Source organism: Pristis pectinata, chromosome 40, assembly GCF_009764475.1.
Source record: "Pristis pectinata isolate sPriPec2 chromosome 40, sPriPec2.1.pri, whole genome shotgun sequence".
Lineage (NCBI taxonomy): Eukaryota > Metazoa > Chordata > Chondrichthyes > Rhinopristiformes > Pristidae > Pristis > Pristis pectinata.
In genome coordinates this window covers 648,309-668,459 of record NC_067443.1, presented here as the reverse complement: position 1 = coordinate 668,459, position 20,151 = coordinate 648,309, and the positions used below count along the sequence as shown (strand labels likewise).

The 20,151-nt window shown below is 50.5% G+C and overlaps 1 protein-coding gene across 1 annotated transcript in view; it reads right to left on the bottom strand.

Moving 5' to 3' along the window:
* Window positions 1-20,151, bottom strand: part of LOC127587385 (mucin-5AC-like) — a 279,133-nt gene that overhangs the window by 11,288 nt on the left and 247,694 nt on the right. The window contains exons 43-50 of the mRNA XM_052045684.1: window positions 19,690-19,785; window positions 18,932-19,027; window positions 17,460-17,555; window positions 17,127-17,222; window positions 15,050-15,145; window positions 3,091-3,186; window positions 949-1,044; window positions 198-293 (exon numbers count right to left, since the gene is read on the bottom strand). Of these exons, the coding sequence (XP_051901644.1) occupies window positions 198-293; window positions 949-1,044; window positions 3,091-3,186; window positions 15,050-15,145; window positions 17,127-17,222; window positions 17,460-17,555; window positions 18,932-19,027; window positions 19,690-19,785 (768 nt within the window). The remainder of the gene's footprint in view (window positions 1-197; window positions 294-948; window positions 1,045-3,090; window positions 3,187-15,049; window positions 15,146-17,126; window positions 17,223-17,459; window positions 17,556-18,931; window positions 19,028-19,689; window positions 19,786-20,151) is intronic.

Sequence of the window (20,151 nt, the reverse complement as noted above, 5' to 3'; positions counted from 1 at the left end):
CTATTTATTCACCGTGGAAATGGACACCGCACCCGCAAGATATCTCAGATGGTGCTGAAGTTTGGAACTGAGCTGTGAGAGAAACAACTGACACCGTCATTCACCCCTCTGCTGCACTGCGTGTCCAGCAGGCAATGGGTCCACGAGAGAGAGAGAGAGAGATATTAAATAAACCTCACAGACACAAGACTTGGTACCTGAGGATAGCTCCCTCACTGGGACAGAGGACGGTTCCTGGGTGGGCTCTCCAGTTGATGATCCTCTCGGCTGTTCTCTTGGGGAAGTCTTCAGCTCTGGAATAAAGGAAAAGAGGCACGGGAGTGCATCCAACCCACTTTGCACTCTGATATCACTGGTATATCCAAGGGCCCTCAGATGTCCACAGCCTGCGTGCACTCCGTTCTTCAGATCCTCCAGTGTACTCCAAGGCCCTCACACTCCAACATGGTCCCTGATACCTTGAACCTCCACGTGTCCTCTGGAGTGCCGACATATTGCTGGAATCCCTTCTAAATAGCTTAACCCTTACCCTGAATCGACAAACTCTGTCTTTATTCACTTCTGATAACAGGACATGTTTCCTGCAGTCAACCCAATCAGTCCCCCTCATAAATTTATAATTCAGTCTTGTATATCCTGCCAGAAGGTCACTCCAAAACCACCCACCGGCCACTTTCCAATCCTTGACCCAGATCTCAGTACTCCAGCTCTGTCCAATGATGAACCTCCACACCGTGAACTGCACCAGCCTCTGTTCAAGGTTGACCATTCCGGGCAAGTGCACCCATATTGCCAGAGGTCTCAGGCACTTCTGAATTTGGCAGCGGGGCGTAGAAGTGACTCCAGCTATCAGGTCCTGTTGAAATGCACATCTACAAGTGAATCAGCTCACAGCAGCTGAAGGCCACAGCCTTTGCTGAATGACCCCATTGACATCAGTCTTGGTACCTGAGGACGTGTCTCCTGCTGGGACAGAAGACGGCTCCTGTGTGGATGCTCCATTGGATGATTCTCTGGATGGTTCCCTTGTGGGAGTCTCTGGGCCTGGAATAAAGGAACCGAGACAAAGGAGATTGGAAGCAGCAAAGCAAGTCATCAGGCTGGGACAGGGATTTGGGGAAGATAGGGCTGGGTCTGTGCAGAAACCAACATCATGCGTCTCCCTTCAATACTCTCCCTTCCAAAGTTCTGTCCCGCTCAGTCACAGCCAGGTTCAGCTTCAATGACTGAACATGGGGATCAGTGTTCCCTTCAATGATCCCCACTACTGATACTGGAGCTTGCAGACTCTGGTGGGTTTGTGGCCAGTCAGGGACTGTGTCTGTCCTTTCGCTCCAGCAACCTCTCCCCTCCATCCTGTCTCAGTTCCCATCTCTCCTTCCTCATTCATTCCCTGAGTCATTCTTCCCTCTGATCTCCATCCGTCCTCCTCTCTCACCTCAGTCAGTCCATCACTCTCCCAGTTACACCCTCTCCCTCCACTCATCATTCTCCCTCACCCTCTCCAACACCCAGAGTGACCCCACCCTCACAGCCCACCAAAGCCAACCTCAATTCCTGACCCCAGTCATCGCTCCGCGACACAAGCTTTCCACAAACACCCAACATTGCTTCAAACCTTCACCATTCTCTGATGCCCAAATCCTACAACACCCTCTCATACCCCAACACCTCATACACTCCCGATACCCACACCTCCCCTTGTCATTAACCTCCACATACCCTCTCATGTTCCCACAGTCCAAGTGTCCAGTTTGTTCCCAGCACACCCTCTCTGCCTCAACCCACCAGGCATCCCCACCCACCCCCCACACGATGATCAGTCTCCTATCCCTCAGCACCCCATCCCAACTCCTCCCATTCGATCAGCACAGGCTCAGCCAGTGATCCCCTGCAACACACATTTCCTGATCTCCATGCCAGTGAACAAATTGATGTTCATAACCTTTGGGAAGTCTCTGGGTTTGGAATAGAGATGTGTGTGTGTGTGTGTGTGGGGGGGGGGGGGTGGGGGTTGGGACCCTCCTTGTCACTGCTGTCTTATTCATGAGCCTGTGTGCACTCAGATGTCCCCAGCACCCAGTGTTTTCCAAGGCCCTGATCCTTCAATATTCTGTCCGATATCGAGACCCTCCAAGTGACGTCTGGTGCCCAGGTTTCTTACAGCTCCACACTCCACCAGTGCCTTGTCCACCAGACAAGTCACATCGTGCAACATACAGAGACCTCCTGTCTCCTGTGCACTGGGGCCACAATTACCGTCCCCCAGTGGATCAGGTCCATTGATCTGCTGAACCCCATGTTTTCTGATCACAGGACGGTTTACTGATCTGTGCTCATGTCCTGCTGCAGTTCCAGCTCTGGTTCTAGTCTTCAGTGAAAACTCCACCCTGTTCCCTGCTCCAAACCACAATCTTTACTTACAGATTCATACTGCATGTACACAGGCCATTTGGCCAAGGATGTCCACACCGACCAGTGGGATCCAGTGTTAATCCCCTCTACCAGCACAGCCCAGATCTTCTATCCTTCGGCCTTTCAACTACTCGTCTCGACACTTACAAATACTGTCAGTGACTCTGCTTCCACCACTCTCTCTGGCAGTGTCTGCCGGGTAGTCACACTCCTGGGTGCAAAAGTTGCCCACACCCTCAGATCCCCACTCAATCTCTTACCACTGAGCTTAAGTCTATGTCCTCTGGTTTCATTCACCTCTGTTGAGTTGAGATGTTTCCTCCAGTTTACCTGATCCATACCCCTCATAAATTTAAATACATTTTATATAGCCTGCCTGAAAGTCACTCCAAACCCATCCACCGGCCTCTTTCATTTCCTCAAGCACCAAACACGATGTTCCAGTCCTCCTGCTCTATCCGCTGACCCATCTCCACACAATCTCCTGAAGCATCCTCTGTCTAAGACAGGAGATTCCAGAAAAGTTCACTACCCTCTGCAGAGGCCTCGGCTGCTTCTGAAGTTGGTAGTGGGGGTGGAACTAATTCCAACATTCACATCCCGCTGAAACACACATCACACAAGTGAATCGGCTACAGACTTGTTAAATGACCCCACTGACACAAGACTTGGTACCTGAGGATGTCTCCCCTGCTGGGACAGAGGACGGTTCCGGGGTTGGCTCTCCAGTGGATGACCCTTTAGGTTGTTCCCTTTGGGCTGTCTGGGGGTCTGGAATTAGGAACAGATACACGGGTGAGTGGAGACACTGAAACAAGATATCAGGCTGGGACAGGAATTTGCTGAATAGAGAACTGGGTGAGTGGAGAAACCAGAATCATTCAGAGCCTCTCCATAGACTTCCATTGCTCCTCCACAGACATCCATTAGTCCATGTCACTGCCCTCAGTCGGGCTTGGGGTGAATTTCAGGGACAATGTGGGGAGCAACGTTCCCTACAATGATCCCCACCACTCCTATCTGAGCTTGCAGACCCTGCTGGGGTGGTGGTCAAACCCAAACCAACTTCCCTAGACATTGCTCCCTTGGGTAGTTGAGTTGTGCTGACTGTTGATGTGGATCAAGAGAATGGCAGTCGATTGGAAAGTTTAAACTAATAAAACCTCCAACGGGTGGCCAGGGTGGAACTAAACATGAGAGAGTGGTCCAGGGAAGAACCACTTCCTTTGGATCTGGGTGGGTGGGGAACGGGGGAAATAGAAACTTATGCACAGCTGCTTGGGGTGGAGGGAACGGGTGGGATCATTACTGCCATCAGTGATGTACCAGTGCTGAGCACCACAAACCGCCAACCACATGCACAACACACTTCTCCCAGGTAATCCACACCTCCTCCCTCACTCGATCCTTCCCACTCACCTGTGACCAACCCTCTTTGCTTATTGTCCATCCTTCCCTCCTCAGTCACTCAATCCCCTGACCATAATTCTCCCTCTCTCCTTGGTCATGCCAGCTGATATATTCCGTCCATCCCTCCCATCACTCACTCCATCCCTCTCCTTTCATTCACCACAATCACTCCTCAGTAGCTCTACTTCTGTCCCCTCACCCAGGACGTGCCTTTCCTCAGTTCCACCCTCTCTACAATCGCTCTGTCCCCCTCTTCCCTGCCAACCCATTCCACTCAGTCAACCCACACCCTTCCCGTCCCTGCACCACCCCCCTCTTCAATTAACCCCCTTCATTAGTTCACATCACTTCATCCTCTTTCCAATTCCCTCCATCCCACACTCCCATCTCTCCTCTCCTCTTTCTCCCCCTCCCTCTCCCCTATCACGCTTCAGCTCCCGAGTTCACCAGTTCTCCCGCTGCAATCCATCCCTTTCTATGCAGTCATTTTCCCATCTCCAGTCAATCCTCCTCTTCAGTCCATGAGCCCATCCCTCTTTCTCCAGCCCCTCTGCTCAGTCACTCCACCCACTCCTTCCAACACCCACAGTACAACCCACACAGCCCACCAATACCAACCCCATTCCCTGACTCTATTTATCACTCCACAACACAAACTTTCCACAGAAAACCAACATTGCTTCAAACATCTAACATCCTCTGATGCCCAAATCCTACAATGCCCTCGAATGCCCTAACCTCTCAAACAATGCCTGCTGCCCTGACATTTTGCCCCACAACATCACAAACCCTGAAGTGCCCAACATCCACCCACCTCTCTAGTTGTGCCTGGACCCTCTAGTCCTCCGAAACCTTGACCATCCAGGTCTAAGTTAGTCTATTTATTGAGCCCGCAACCTTCTATCCATCTCCAAAAGCCCAGGTTTATTGATCATTGCACCATTTACGCAATTATCCTTCATCACCCTGGCTCTGTTGGTTAAGCCCGGCTGCTATACTTAGTAAAGAACCCATCATGCTCCCTTTGCTCGACTGTGAACTTTACTGAAGCTGATTCAAACTTCTCCAATGACCACTCAAATCTCTTTGCCAGGAAACACCAGTTGTGGCCTCCATCCCCATGAAGCAACCTCAGAGAATGGCACACTGTCCATCGTGGGTACGTGCACAATCCATCCAGCAGGTGAAGCAGTGTGACAGCTGCCTGACACAGAGGGAGAATGCACCCTCAATTCCTCAGCTACCAAGCCTTGTGTTTATCTATTGTTGGGACAGAGGATGGTTCCTGGGTGGGCTCTCTGGTTGATAATCCTTTGGGATGCTCCATGGTGGAATTCTCCGTGTCTGGAATACAGGAACAGACACAGGAGGGTGAAACAGATTGGTCTTTGGGCTTGGACAGGAGTTCTGGCAATGGACTGTTGGGTCAACGGTAAAAATATCGTCCAAGCTCCCTTCACCAGCTCTCCCTCCCAACCCTCTGTCATTCTATTATATGCCCCTCGATCTTGGCCCAGAGGAATTTCAGGCACGAAACGTGTGGAGCAGTGTTCCCTTCAATGAATCCCTCCACTGACATCTGAGCTTTCAGACCCTGCTGCGGTGGTGGTCAAACCCAGACCAGGTTCACCAGTTGTCGCTCCCCGGAGTTCCCGCGCTGTGTCCGAGGGTAGAACTGTAACAGAAGTGAGGTAGATGGAAAAACGGGAAGACACTGGAGGGATGGGAGGTAACATCATGATAAACCAGTGCCAGAAATGTCACACCTCCAACCCCAAACACACAATCCTCCAATGCCATTCACACCTCTCTCTTCAGTCAACCCTCCTCTCTCACCTCAGCTCCCAGCCCTCGCTCCTTACCATCCATCCCTCCTTCCTGGGGCATTGAAATCTCCCTCCTCAATTCTCCTCTTTCCACAATCACTTCCAACTCTCTGCATTCACTCCATCTTTCTCTGGTTAGTCACTCCATCCATCTCCCCTCACTCGCTGCCACACTTTCTCCTCAGACACATTGCTCCTCAGTACATCAATCTTGCTTCACCTGGGTCACATTCACCATTCACTTCATTCTTTCCTGAAACCTCTCCCTTCCATCACATCAGGGTTCCCATCTCTCCTTCCTCATTGCTCCACTCTTCAGTTACCAGTTCTTCTTCACTGTGACCCCCGTCAGTCCATCCCTCTCCTGGATACCCAACCTCCTCTCTCCAACCTTCGGAGCCTCAACCATCACCAATGCAACCCCAATTCCTGACCCTATTATCATTCCAGGAGAACACTGCTTCAAACCTCCACCATTCTCCACTGCCCAAGTCTTACTGAGGAAGTAAAGGGTTAAAAAATAGTATCTATACTATAGCTGATGGTAAAATACCTCACAAGCAAGAGCAGGCAAGCTGCTGACTCAATGGATAAGGTGTTAATTACTGTCTCCGGAACCTTGGTTTCATTTCCGTTATGCTGGACAATAAGGGTACTGGGTGCAATAAACGACGGGTGGGAAGCTTGTCCTGAACAATGAGGCTGATACCTGTCTTTGAATCTTTTCATTATAACTCAATTATGCTGGACAATAGGTGTGATGTCTGTCTCGGGATGACTGTGGCCTGACTGAAACTCATGGCGCCGCATGCATTAAGTTTCAGTGACAATATCTATATAAATTTCTGTCTGTACGGGGAGACCTCAGGAAGCGACTCTTAACGAGTGCTGAAGAGATTACTCCTTAGCGGTGCACTGCTAATAAATACGTTTTATTGAATCGACCTCGTGGCACTGTATTACTTTACAGCGGACAGAAGTGGGAAGTTAAATTCAGAACAACAATTTGGCGAGCCAGCCAGGAGTCCAAGACGAGGTTTAGGAAGTGGCGTGAGTGATCAACGGGGATAACGACTACCTGAGACAGAAGGGCCCACAAGGTATGATTCACCTTGAACCCTCTCAGGGAGTCGGAGATGCCTGATCGATCCCTTCGTTTGTTGAATATCCTCTGACGGACTCCTTGCGAATGTGTCTGAGTGCCACAGGTAAGTGGGGTTCGAGTCCCCAGTTAAGTTAATTTCATGTTCGGGGTTCGAGTCCCCAGTTAAGTTAATTGCACGTTTGGGGTTTGTGTCCCCAGGTTTGGGTTTTAAATTTGTGAATTTCAAGGTTTTGAGCTCCAAGTTTTGAGATCAGTTCTCCAGTACTACCACCCTGCCTTTGACCGGTTCTTAACAGGGGAAATCCCCTACAGAGAGGTCAGGAATCTGAAGTGGGTGAAGGAAAGAGACCGATCTTATAGATAATCGCAATGATTTGTACCGTACTGTCGGGAAAAAAAGGGACAAATTCTCGATAAGTCTGGGTCTAATACCCCACTATCTAAGTTATGTAAAGACGATCCGAAAAATGAGAATAACTTCTGTAAATTATCGGTATGCCTCAATAAAAAATTGGGAAATGAAATATGGCCACTGGGGGGAACTTGGATATGGATAAGTGTCTAAAGGCAGAAAGGGCAATTTGGGAGCGCAATATGGGGGAAAAATAAAAAATATTAAAGTCTACTTGGAGAAAAACAGCCAAAGACCTAACAAATAAATCTAAACAGAATAGTTGGGAACATAATGCACGCAGAAGGGGAATTAGTGTGTGATGAAAAGGGAAATCCTGAGAGTTGGGAAGTCCTGAAGTCTCAGTGCAGAGACCATGATGCTGAGGGAAACAGAAGGGAGAGAGAAGGGGTAGATCAGGAGAATAAGGCGAAACGTAGGAATAAAAATAAAAGAAATAAGGATAAAGTGGAGGTCCCTCCCGACATGTCTGTTCATTCCAAAATAATGATACGGACGAAAATGAGGATGATTGGATGGTCCGACCCACAGCCCCTAACTACCCCCTCTCATTTTCACTGCCGCCCCCATATAATGCGACTAGTCCGCAAACCATTCCGCTCTCACCACCAACGACTGCTAGCCAAGTCCCTCCCCAAGGACAATTTCATGGCCCTATTGCATCCCGAACTAGGAATCAGCTTAGACGGAGAGAAAGCCCGCATACGGACGGCAGACAAGTAACGGAACTTTTTGGTAGGGGCCAGACCTTTAGTAGATTCTCAGACAGACACCAATTAGGACTCCGATTCTACCCGATTATGACGACCCTAAAGATCCCGGTCCACCACCTATGTTGAATAAGGTAAAGGGAGCCAAGGCTAAAAGACAGTTCCCCAACAGGAGTGTTCCCAATCCCGATCCAACCCAAGCGAGCGCTAATCCAACGATCCAAATCGACACCCCCTGGAAGCCTCAGGAGATGTGCCTAATCATGAGTCAGGCGCCCAACCATAAAACCAACCCGGAGGATTTCATAGATTATGTGATCGGAAAAATTCAGGTGTACCACGCCACCCCCCAAGACTTTTTCAGTCTTTGTTGCATGGCCCTTGAAACTAATGAAGTGGAAATGTGGAAAGAACATCTGGGAAACTATGCGGACTGGACAGCCTCTCAGGAGGTCGTCCGGCCTCAGGACCAGGTAACCACCATTAGAACTGCCCTTCGCAAAACCCTCCAACAGCCTATTGACATAACTAAGGTTTTAGAATGCCGACCGAAACAGGGTGAGGGCGGCCCAGACTTTTGGGATCGTTTCTGTTCACTTTCAGGTACCTATGTGGGGGATGATGCCTCCAACAGAGGCAATGCCTCCCCCCAGTTTAATGCCCTCCTATTACAATGTATTCCTGAGGGAGTGGTGTCAGCTATCCGCACTAATAACATGAATTGGCCTGACCATATACGACAAGCCATGAGGAGGGCCCTGGTCCACTTCTGGAGTAACAGGCGCGATTCAAAAGCCGCAAGAGTAAAACAGGAAATGGTCCCGAGATCCCCTCGGTCCCAACCTCCCTACTCCGATAATATGGGATATCAAATGGAACGGCAGTTTTGCTTTCCAGGAGGGGTTGACTGGTCTGGTAAAGGGTATCCATTGTACCCCCAACGACCCAAGAGCCTCAGCATAAGGGGCCCCCTTGTGAGCCGCCACCACCCTCTCGTAATTACTCAGGACCCAGGTGACCTCAACAACCCGCACCGACGAGCGTCAGATCGACAAGATGCACCCTTGCGGGGCACTTGACCATTGGCGGTGGGACTGCCCCCCCTACCGCCATCGGCAGACTAGACCCCCCCACCCCCGGTAGACGACAACCTTTTTCAACTAGAGACCCATTTTCTGCCTGACTAGCTGTGGGAAGTTGCCATTCCATGTACTCTACCCTCACCGATAACCCGGTCAATGAACCCATTGTCGATTTCTTAGTTGAGGGAAAGCCGATTCCCTTTATAATAGACACTGGAGCAAATACCTCGATCCTCGAAGCTCCTTGTATCGCCCAGCATGATTTTAAACTGTCCACTGCCTCAGTTCCATTGAGCAGGCTGGAGGGACAGGAAAGATCCTACCCCTTAACTGAATATTTACAAGTGAAATTTGGAGATCAGGAATGTCTGATCCAATTCGCAGTAACCCCAGACCTAGGGGTTAACTTGGCCGGGAGGGACCTGCTCTGCTCCCGACTCAAAATACAATGCCTGGATGAAGGAATTACCATTACTGGCCCTAAACCCCATAGGACCCTCTAGATTCACCAGCCTCCTCAGTGGAGGACGGTGGACTTCACGAAACGGAGATTTTGACCCACCCTTGAAAACTCCTGACTCGCATGTGATGCTAGCTTATGAACCCACAAGGGTCTCAAGAGAGCCAGAAGAGCTGTATGCTCCCTCCTGGGTAGCATGGTGACGATCACTACTTTAGGGGGAGTAGTGGGTAAGGAGGGTGCAGCACTTTTAGTCCAAATGCCTAATGAGTTGTGGAATCAGTCAGGCTTGATGTCCCCTCACATTACCCTGTCAGTTAATGAGGGTCATAAACCAAAGGAGCTGGGATTCCTAGCCCACGGACTTGAGGCACAGGCAGAAACAGACCTCTACAGGGTTCTCCAGATACTGGCAGAAGGGACCCTGACTTATTACCTCACCCCATTCTGGGTGACAGGCTGTTAACGCCACCATCAGCCCCACCGACTCCCTTCGGATGAGCCAACCACTGATTTATGGGCCGTGTCGAAAGATGAGGTAGGATTCATAAATCTCCAGGGCCTGACGGGATTTTCCCCAGGCTGCTTCGAGAGGCGAGGGAGGAGATTGTTGAACTGCTGGTAAAGATCTTTGAGTCCTCGTTGTCCACGGGGATGGTGCTGGAGGATTGGAGGGTGGCAAATGTTGTTCCCTTGTTCAAAAAAGTTAGTAGGGATAGTCCAGGGAATTACAGACCGGTGAGCCTTACGTCTGTGGCGGGTAAGCTGTTAGAAAGGATTCTAAGGGATAGGATCTATGAACACCTGGAGAATCATGGACTGATTAGGGACAGCCAGAATGGCTTTCTGAAGGGAAGATCTTGCCTCACAAGCCTGATAAGAGTTCTTTGAGGAGGTGACGAGAAAGATTGATAAGGGTAGTGCGGTGGATGTGGTCTATATGGATTTTAGTAAGGCATTTGATAAGGTTCCTCATGGTAGCCTTCTTCAGAAGGTCCGAGGCCGAGGGATCCAGGGAAGCTTGGCTGTTTGGATTAGGAATTGGCTTGCCTGTAGAAAGCAGAGGGTTGTGGTGGAAGGAGTGCCCTCAGATTGGAGGGCAGTGACTAGTGGTGTCCCGCAGGGATTGGTTCTGGGACCTCTACTTTTTGTAATATTTATAGATGACTTAGATGAGGGGGTGGAAGGCTGGGTCAGTAAGTTTGCGGACGACACTAAGATCGGCGGTGTTGTGGATAGTGTGGAGGGCTGTCGGAACTTACAGAGGGATATTGATAGGATGCAGAGCTGGGCTGACAAGTGGCAGATGGAGTTCAATCCGGAGAAGTGTGAGGTGGTACACTTTGGAAGGACAAACTCCAGGGCTGAGTACAAGGTAAATGGCAAGCTACTTGGCAGTGTAGAGGAGCAGAGGGATCTGGGGGTTCATATTTACAGTTCACTGAAAGTTGCCTCACAGGTGGATAGAGCAGTTAAGAAGGCCTATGGGATATTAGCTTTCATAAATCATGGGATTGAGTTTAAGAGCCACGAAGTGATGATGCAGCTTTACAAAACTCTAGTTAGACCACACTTAGAGTACTGTGTTCAGTTTTGGTCGCCGCATTACAGGAAGGATGTGGAGGCGTTGGAGAGGGTGCAGAGGAGATTTACCAGGATGCTGCCTGGATTAGAGTGTATGGAATATGAGGAGAGGCTTAAGGTGCTAGGGCTTTATTCACTGGAAAGGAGGAGGATGAGAGGAGACATGATAGAGGTATATAAAATATTGAGAGGAATAGATAGAGTAGACAGCCAGCGCCTCCTTCCCAGGGCACCAATGCTCAAGACAAGGGGGCATGGCTTTAAGGTTATGGGTGGGAGGTTCAGGGGAGATGTCAGGGGGAGGTTTTTCACCCAGAGAGTGGTTGGTGCATGGAATGCACTGCCTGGGGTGGTGGTGGAGGCAGATATATTGGAGATACATTGGACAGGTTCAAGTGTTTGTTGGATAGGCACATGGAGGAATGTGAGGGATATGCGGGAGGAAGGGGTTAGGTAGTGTGAGGGTGGTTTGATGGATGGCACAACATGTTGGGCTGAAGGGCCTGTTTTGTGCTGTATGGTTCTATGGTTCTATGATTCACCCCAGTCCAAATCAGTACAAGACTGGGAGCACAACTGCCTTCCGTCCCACTGTACCCCCTTCAGAGAGAGGCAGTTAACGGAATAACCCATTTAATAGATTCATTCTGCAAACAGGGCATCCTGGTTCCTTGCCAATCATCTTGCAACACCCCCATTTTACCTGTCTCCAAACCCGAATGGACAGAATGGTGCCTGGTACAAGACCTGCGTAAGGTCAATGATATAGTTCAGCCACTGCATCCCGTGGTCCCGAACCCAGCCACCATTCTCAGCAGCATCCCTGCCGACTCCTGTATTTTTACTATTATGGACCTCCAGCACGCATTTTTTGCAATTCCCCTATCTTCCGACTCGCAGTACCTGTTTGCTTTCACCTTCCAAGGTCAGCAATACACCTGGACGCACCTCCCGCAAGGTTTTATACACTCCCCGACTATTTTCTTCCAAGTTTTGAATAACAACTCCAAGGGTTGCAACTTTCTGACAAATTCACCGTTGTCCAGTATGTCGATGACCTTTTATTGGCAAGCCCCTCGGAGCCCGCCAACATCGCGGACACCAACAGACTACTTAACACACTCCATTCTTGGGGATACGTAATACCTCCACAGAAAGTAAAACGAACCCAGCGTCAGGTGAAATTTCTGGGCACCCTCTTAAGTGCTACCGAGCGGCGGCTCACTCCTGAATGTATTGCACCCATCATTGCTACCCCACTGCCCGCTAACCCGAAGGGTATGCGCACATTCTTAGGTCTAGTAAATTTCTGCAGACAATGGCTACCTAATGTGGCCCTCCTTACCAAGCAACTCACACCCCTGGAGTCAAGCCAGTCTGTGGGACCTTTAGAACATACCGACGAGCAAAAGGAGGCCTTGGATCTCAAACAGGCCCTTGCCAGCGCCCCGGCCCTGGCACGCCCTCTATATGATCACTCATTTCAGCTTTTTGTGAATGTCCTGGAGGACTGCACTACAGCCGTCCTGACTCAAACCCATGGGGATAGAAAAAGACCGGTAGCATATTGCTCCACTCAGCTGGACCCAGTTGCTAGGGGGCTCCCGCCGTGCTCACAGATGTTTCCAGTGATCTACTCCCTGGTAACAGCAGCCTCCAATATAACCCTGCAACAGTCAGGAGTTGTTTATTCCTCCCATACTGTAACGGCACACCTAACCTCTCATCAGACGCAACACCTTACCCAGGCCCGCTTAAACAGATATGAGGCAGCGCTCCTGAATAACCCACTCATCACTTTTGCCTACTGCAGCACCATTAACTCTGCCACCTTTCTAAAGGCCCCACCTGAGGATCTTGCAGATCCACCACATTACTGTTTAATGCGTAACCACTTTTTGACTACACCCCGTCTGGACCTTTCGGATAAGGCCTTCCAGTCAGCAGACTTAAACCTGTATGTCGCCGGTAGTTCCTCCGTTTCTGAACAGGAAACCCGCCTTTGCAGCTATGCCGTAGTAAACGACCCCCATGTTGTCCCATGCATCTTTGCAGCCCTGTCTCTGCCCAAAAAGCAGAACTCTTTGCCCTGACCAGAGCTAGTATTTTAGCCAAGGCCAAAGTAGCTAACATCTTCACTGATGCCCACGATGCTTTTGGAGTTGACCATGATTTTGGCCAATTCTGGACACACAGGTGATTTACGACCTCTACAGGTAGCCCCATACAGTGTGTTCACACCACTCCCTCTGTGCATCAACCCAGCAGGCATCCCGCTGCACCACATGATGACTAGCCTCCTATCCCTCTGCCACCCCATCCCAACTCCTCTCATTCGATCAGCCTAGGCTCAGCCAGTGATCCCTTGAAGCCTACATTTCCTGATCTCCATACCAGTGAACGATTTGATGTTCATAACCTTATAGATGGTTGTCAACCCTGGCTGTCAGCATCAGTGAAGACTCCCTTCCGCTCCCTCACCCAGATCCCATTTATTCCTGAAGGTGACTTAAACATCCCCAGTGACCACTCGAATTCCCTCAGTGACCAAAGCCCAGGCCTCAGTTCTCCTGCTCTGGCTGCCAACCAATCTCATCCAGTCCCAAGAATGAGCCTCAGAACACAGTGCTGATTGTCCATGGTCGAGACTGGCACCGCCCCTTCGAGTGGATCTCAGACACTGCTGAATTTAGGCACAGAGGGGAGACATGAACAACCAACACCATCATTCACCTCCCTGCTGCATTGCACGCTCAGAAGGTGAATCAGTCTGCAAGAAGTTCTATTTCACAGCATGAGTGAGATTGATTGAAACGTCACACACTCAAGACTTGGTGCGTGAGGATGTGTCTCCCGCTGGGACAGAGGACGGTTCCTGAGTGAGCTCTCCAGTTGATGATCCTTTGGGCTGTTGACTTCTGGAAGTGTCTGGGTCTGGAATAGAGATGAGTGTGTGGGGAAACCTACACGTCACTGCTATCTTATACACTGAGCCTGTATGCACTCAGATGTCACTAACACGCAGTGTATTACTGATCGTTCAACATGCCGTCCGATATATAGACCCTCCAAGTGACCTCTGGTGCCCAGACTTCTTAATGTTCCACACTCCACCAGTGCCTTGTCCCTCAGACAAGCCTCTTCGTGCAACATACAGAGCCCTCCTGAGTCTCGTGTGCACTGGGACCACAATCACCCTTCCATAGTGGGTCGGATCCATTGATCTGCTGAAGCCCATGTTTTCTGATCACAGGACGGTTTACTGATCTGCGCTCATGTCCTGCTGCAGTACCAGCTCTGGATCCGGTCTTCAGTGAAGACTCCACCCTGTTCCCCGCCACAAGCCCCAATCCTTAGTCACAGAGTCATACTGCATGGACACAGGCCATTTGGCCCACGTTGTCCACACCGACCAGGGGAACCAGTGTTAATCCCCACTCCGAGCAGAGCCCAGATTTCCTATCCTAAGGCCCTACAACTGCTCGTCTCGACATCTTCAAATGCTGTCAGTGTCTCTGCTTCCACCACTCTCTCCGGCAGTGTATGCCAAGTAGTCACCACTCACTGGCAGCAAAAGGTGCCCACATCCTCAGATCCCCACTAAATCTCTTACCCCTGAGCCCAAATCTACCTCCTCTGGTTTCATTCACTTCTGTTAAGTTGAGATGTTTCCTACAGTTTACCCGATCCATACTCGTCATAATTTTATATCCATTTTATATATCCTGCCTGAAGGTCACTCCAAACCCACTCACTGGCCTCTTTCATTTCAGCAACCACCAAACACCAGGTCGCATTCCACCTCCACTATCCGCTGACCCATCTCCACACAGTCTCCTGGAGCAACGTCCATCCAAATCAGGTCATTCCAGAAAAGTTCACCACCCTCTCCAGAGGCATCGGCTGCTTCTGAAGTTGGCAGTTCGGGTAAACTATTTCCAACATTCACATCCCGTTGAAATACACGTCGAGCAAGTGAATCCGTTCATGACATCTTCTGGCCCACAGACTTGTTAAACGACCCCACTGACACAATACTTGGTACCTGAGGATGTCTCCCCTGCTGGAACAGAGGATGGTTTGTGGGTAGGCTCTCCAATGGATGATCCTTTGGTTTGTTCCCTTGTGGATGTCTGGGGGTCTGGAATAAGGAACAGAGACATGGGCGAGTGGAGACACTGAAACAAGATATCAGGCTGGGACAGGGGTTTGGTGAATCGAGGACTGGGTGAGTGGAGAAACCAGAATCATTCAGCGCCTCCCCATAGACTTCCATTGCTCCTCCACAGACATCCATTAGTCCATGTCACTGCTCTCAGTCGCGCTTGGGGTGAATTTCAGGGACAATGTGGGGAGCAACGTTCCCTACAATGATCCCCACCACTCCCACTTGAGCTTGCAGACCCTGCTGGGGTGGTGGTCAAACTCGAACCAACTTTTCCAGTTACTGCTGCCTTGAGTTGTGTCCGACCGTTGATGCGCATCAGGTGAATGTCAGTGGATTGGGAAGTCTAAACAAATAAAAGCTCCAACGGCTGGCCAGGATGGAGCAAAACATGAAAGAGTGGTCCAGGCCCAGGAAAGCACCACTTCCTGTGGACCTGGGTGGGTGGGGAACGGGGGAAACACAAACTTATGAACAGCTGCTTGGGATGGAGGGAACGGGTGGGATCATTACTGCCATCAGTGATGTACCAGTGTTGAGCACCACAAACCTCCAACCACATGCACAACACACTTCTCCCAGGTAATCCACACCTCCTCCCTCACTCGATCCTTCCCACTCACCTGTGACCAACCCTCTTTCCTTATTGTCCATCCTTCCCTCCTCAGTCACTCAATCCCCTGACCATAATTCTCCCTCTCTCCTTGGTCATGCCAGCTGATATATTCCGTCCATGCCTCCCATCACTCACTCCATCCCTCTCCTTTCATTCACCACAATCACTCCTCAGTAGCTCTACTTCTGTCCCCTCACCCAGGACGTGCCTTTCCTCAGTTCCATCCTCTCTCCAATCGCTCTGTCCCCCTCTTCCCTGCCAACACATTCCACTCAGTCAACCCACACCCTTCCCGTCACTGCACCACCCTCCTCTTCAATTAACCCCCTTCATTAGTTCACATCACTTCATCCTCTTTCCAATTCCCTCCACCCCACACTCACATCGCTCCTCCCCTCTTTCTCCCCCTCCCTCTCCCCTATCACGCTTCAGCTCCCGAGTTCACCAGTTCTCCCCGCTGCAATCCATCTCTTTCTATGCAGTCATTATACCCATCTCCAGTCAATCCTCCTCTTCAGTCCGTGAGCCCATCCCTCTGTTTCTCCACACCCTCTGCTCAGTCACTCCACCTACTCTCTCCAACACCCACAGTACAACCCACACAGCCCACCAATCCCAACCCCATTCCCTGACTCTATTTGTCACTCCACAACACAAACTATCCACAGAAACCCAACATTGCTTCAAACATCGAACATTCTCTGATGCCCAAATCCTTCAATGCCCTCTAATGCTCCAACCTCTCAAACACTGCCTGCTACCCTGTCATTTTGTCCTCCAACATCACAAACCCACAAGTGCCCAACATCCACCCACCTCTCTAGTTGTGCCTGGACCTTCTAGTCCTCTGAAACCTTGACCATCCAGGTCCAACTGAGCCCCTTCATTCAGCCCACGATCTTCCAGCCATCTCCAAAAGGCCAGGTTTATTGATTTCTGCACCATTTACCCAATTGTCCTTCATAACCCTGGTTCTGTTGCTCAAGCCCGGCTGCTGTACTTAGTGAAGAACCCATCATGCTCCCTCTGCTCGACTGTGAACTTTACTGAAGCTGATTCAAACATCCCCAGTGACCACTCAAATCTCTTTGCCAGCAAACATCAGGTGTGGCCTCCATCCCCATGAAGCAACCTCAGAGCATGTCACATTATCCATCGTGGGTATGTGCACAATCCTCTGAGTGCTCTCGGTCACTGCTGAAGTTGGTCTTGGGGGGGATGGAGGGACCAACTGCCTCTGTCACTCATGTCCCGCTGCACATCACATCCAGCAGGTGAAGCAGTGTTTGACAGCTGCCTGCCACAGAGGGGGAATGGACCCACAAACGCACAGATTGGTACCTGAGGATATACCTCCGGCTGGGACAGAGGATGGTTCCTGGGTGGGCTCTCCAGTCGATGATCCTTTAGGATGATCCCTATTGGAAGACTCCATGTCTGGAATACAGGAACAGAGACACAGAAGGGTGGAACAAATGGGTCATTGGGCTTGGACAGAAGTTCTGACGATGGATGGTTGGGTCTATGACAAAAATATCATCCAAGCTCCCTTCACCAGCTCTCCCTCCCAACCCTCTGTCATTCTATTATACTCCCCTCAGTCTTGGCCCACATGAGTTTCAGGCACAAAACGTGTGGAGCAGCGTTCCCTTCAATGAACCCCTCCACTGATACCTGAGCTTTCAGACCCTGCAGGGGTGGTGGTCAAACCCAGACCAGGTTCACCAGTTGTTGCTCCCCGGAGTTCCTGCGATGTATCCGTGTGTAGATCTGTAACAGAAGTGAGGTAGATGGAAAAACGGGAAGTCACTGGAGAGATGGAAGGTAAAGTCATGATAAACCAGTGTCAGAAAGGTCACCCTTCCAACCCCAGACACACAATCCTCCAATGCCATTCACACCTCCCTCTTCAGTCAACCCTCCTCTCTCACCTCAGCTCCCAGCCCTCGCTCCTTACCATCCATCCCTCCTTCCTGGGGCATTGAAATCTCCCTCCTCAATTCTCCTCTTTCCACAATCACTTCCAACTCTCTGCATTCACTCCATCTTTCTCTGGTTAGTCACTCCATCCATCTCCCCTCACTCGCTGCCACACTTTCTCCTCAGACATTTGCTGCTCACTCAGTACATCAGCCTTGCTTCAGCTGGGTCACACCATCCCTCCATCTTTCCTCTCCATTCACTTCATTCTTTCCTGAAACCTCTCCCCTCCATCCCATCAGGGTTCCCATCTCTCCTTCCTCATTCCTCCACTCTGGAGTTAGCAGTTGTTCTTCACTGTGTCCCCGTCAGTCCATTCCTCTCCTGGATTCCCAGCCTCCTCTCTCCAACACTCACAGAGCCTCAACCATCACAAGTCACCAGTGCAACCCCAATTCCTGACCCTCTTCATCATTCCACGACAACACTGCTTCAAACCTCCACCATTCTCCACTGCCCACGTCCTACATTGCCCTCTAATGCCCCAACACTTCAAACTCTGCCCATCACCACAACACTCTGTGCCCCTCATGTCAAGAACCTCCACCTACCCTCCAATGCTCTCACTGTCCAAGTGCCCAACATGTACCCATCTCTCCATCTGGGCCTTAACCCACCAGTCATCCACCTGCATTATGACCAGTCTGCCATCCCTCAAGCACCCCATCACATCGCCCCTCATTTGATCAGCCCAAACTCAGCCAGTGATCCTCTGAAGCCCACATTTATTGATCTCCATGTTACTGACCACATTGGCATTCAGAACCCTGCTGCTGGTTGCCAACCCCGGCTGTCATCCTCAGTGAAGACTCCCAGCTACTCCCTCACCCAGATCCTGAGAGTTCCTGAAGGCAACTGAAACATTTCCAGAGACTACTTAAATTCCCCCAACCACCAAACTTCAAGTCTCACTCTTCATATGCTGGCCACCAACCGATCTCACCCGGCCCCATGAACCAGCCTCAGACCAAGGTGCTAATTGTCCACCGTGGAAATGGACACCGCCCCTTCAAGATATCTCAGATGGTGCTGAAGTTTGGAGCTGAGCTACAAGAGAAACAACTGACACCGTCATTCACCTCTCTGCTGCACTGCATGTCCAACAGGCAATCGGTCCACGAGAGAGAGAGAGATCAAATAAACCTCACAGACATAAGACTTGGTACCTGAGGATGTCTCCCTCACTGGGACAGAAGATGGTTCCTGGGTGGGCTCTCCAGTTGGTGATCCTCTCTGCTGTTCCCTTGGGGAAGTCTTCAGCTCTGGAATAAAGGAACAGAGGCACGGGAGTGCTTCCAACCCTTCTTGAACTCTGATGTCACTGGGATATCCAAGGGCCCTCTGATTATCAGAGCCTGCGTACACTCCGTTCTTCATAACCTCCAGTGTACTCCAAGGCCCTCACACTCCAACATGCTCCCTGATACCTGGACCCTCCAAGTGTCCTCTGCTGTGCAGACATCTTGCTGGAATCCCTTGTAAATATCTTAACCCTCACACTGAATTGACGTCCTCCGGCTTTATTCACTTCTGATAACAGGACATGTTTCCTGCAGTCAACCCGATCAGTACCACTCATAAATTTATAATGCAGTATTGTATACCCTGCCAGAAGGTCACTTCAAACCCACCCACCGGCCACTTCCCTTTCCTCGACCACCAAACCCCAGATCTCAGTCCTCATGCACTGTCCACTGACCCACCTCCACCCCCTGAACGACACCAGACTCCGTCCAAGGCTGACCATTCCGCGAGTGCACTCATGCATTCCAGAGGTCTCAGGCACATCTGATATTCGCAGCTGGGGGTAGAAATGACTCCATCTATCACATCCTGCTGAAATGCATATCTACAAGTGAATCTGCTCACAGGAGCTTCGAGGCCACAATTTGCTGAATGACCCCATTGACATCAGTCTTGGTACCTGAGGACGTGTCCCCTGCTGGTACAGAAGAGGGCTCCTGTGTGGATTCTCCATTGGATGATTCTCTGGATGGTTGCCTTGTGGAAGTCTCTGGGCCTGGAATAAAGGAACAGACACATGGGAGATTGGAAACAGCAAAGCAGGTCATCAGGCTGGGACAAGAATTGTGGGAAGAGCGGGCTGGGTCTGTGAAGAAACCAACATCATGTGTCTCCCTTCAATAACTCTCCTTTCCGAAGCTCTGTCCCTCCAGATCACTGCCATCAGTCACAGCCAGGTTCAGCTTCAATGACTGAAAATGGGGATCAGTGTTCCCTTCAATGATCCCCACTACTGATACTGGAGCTTGCAGACTCTGGTGGGTTCGTGGTCAATCAGGGACTGTGTCTGTCCTTTCGCTCCAGCAACCTCTCCCCTCCATCCTGTCACAGTTCCCATCTCTCCTTCCTCATTCTTTCCCTG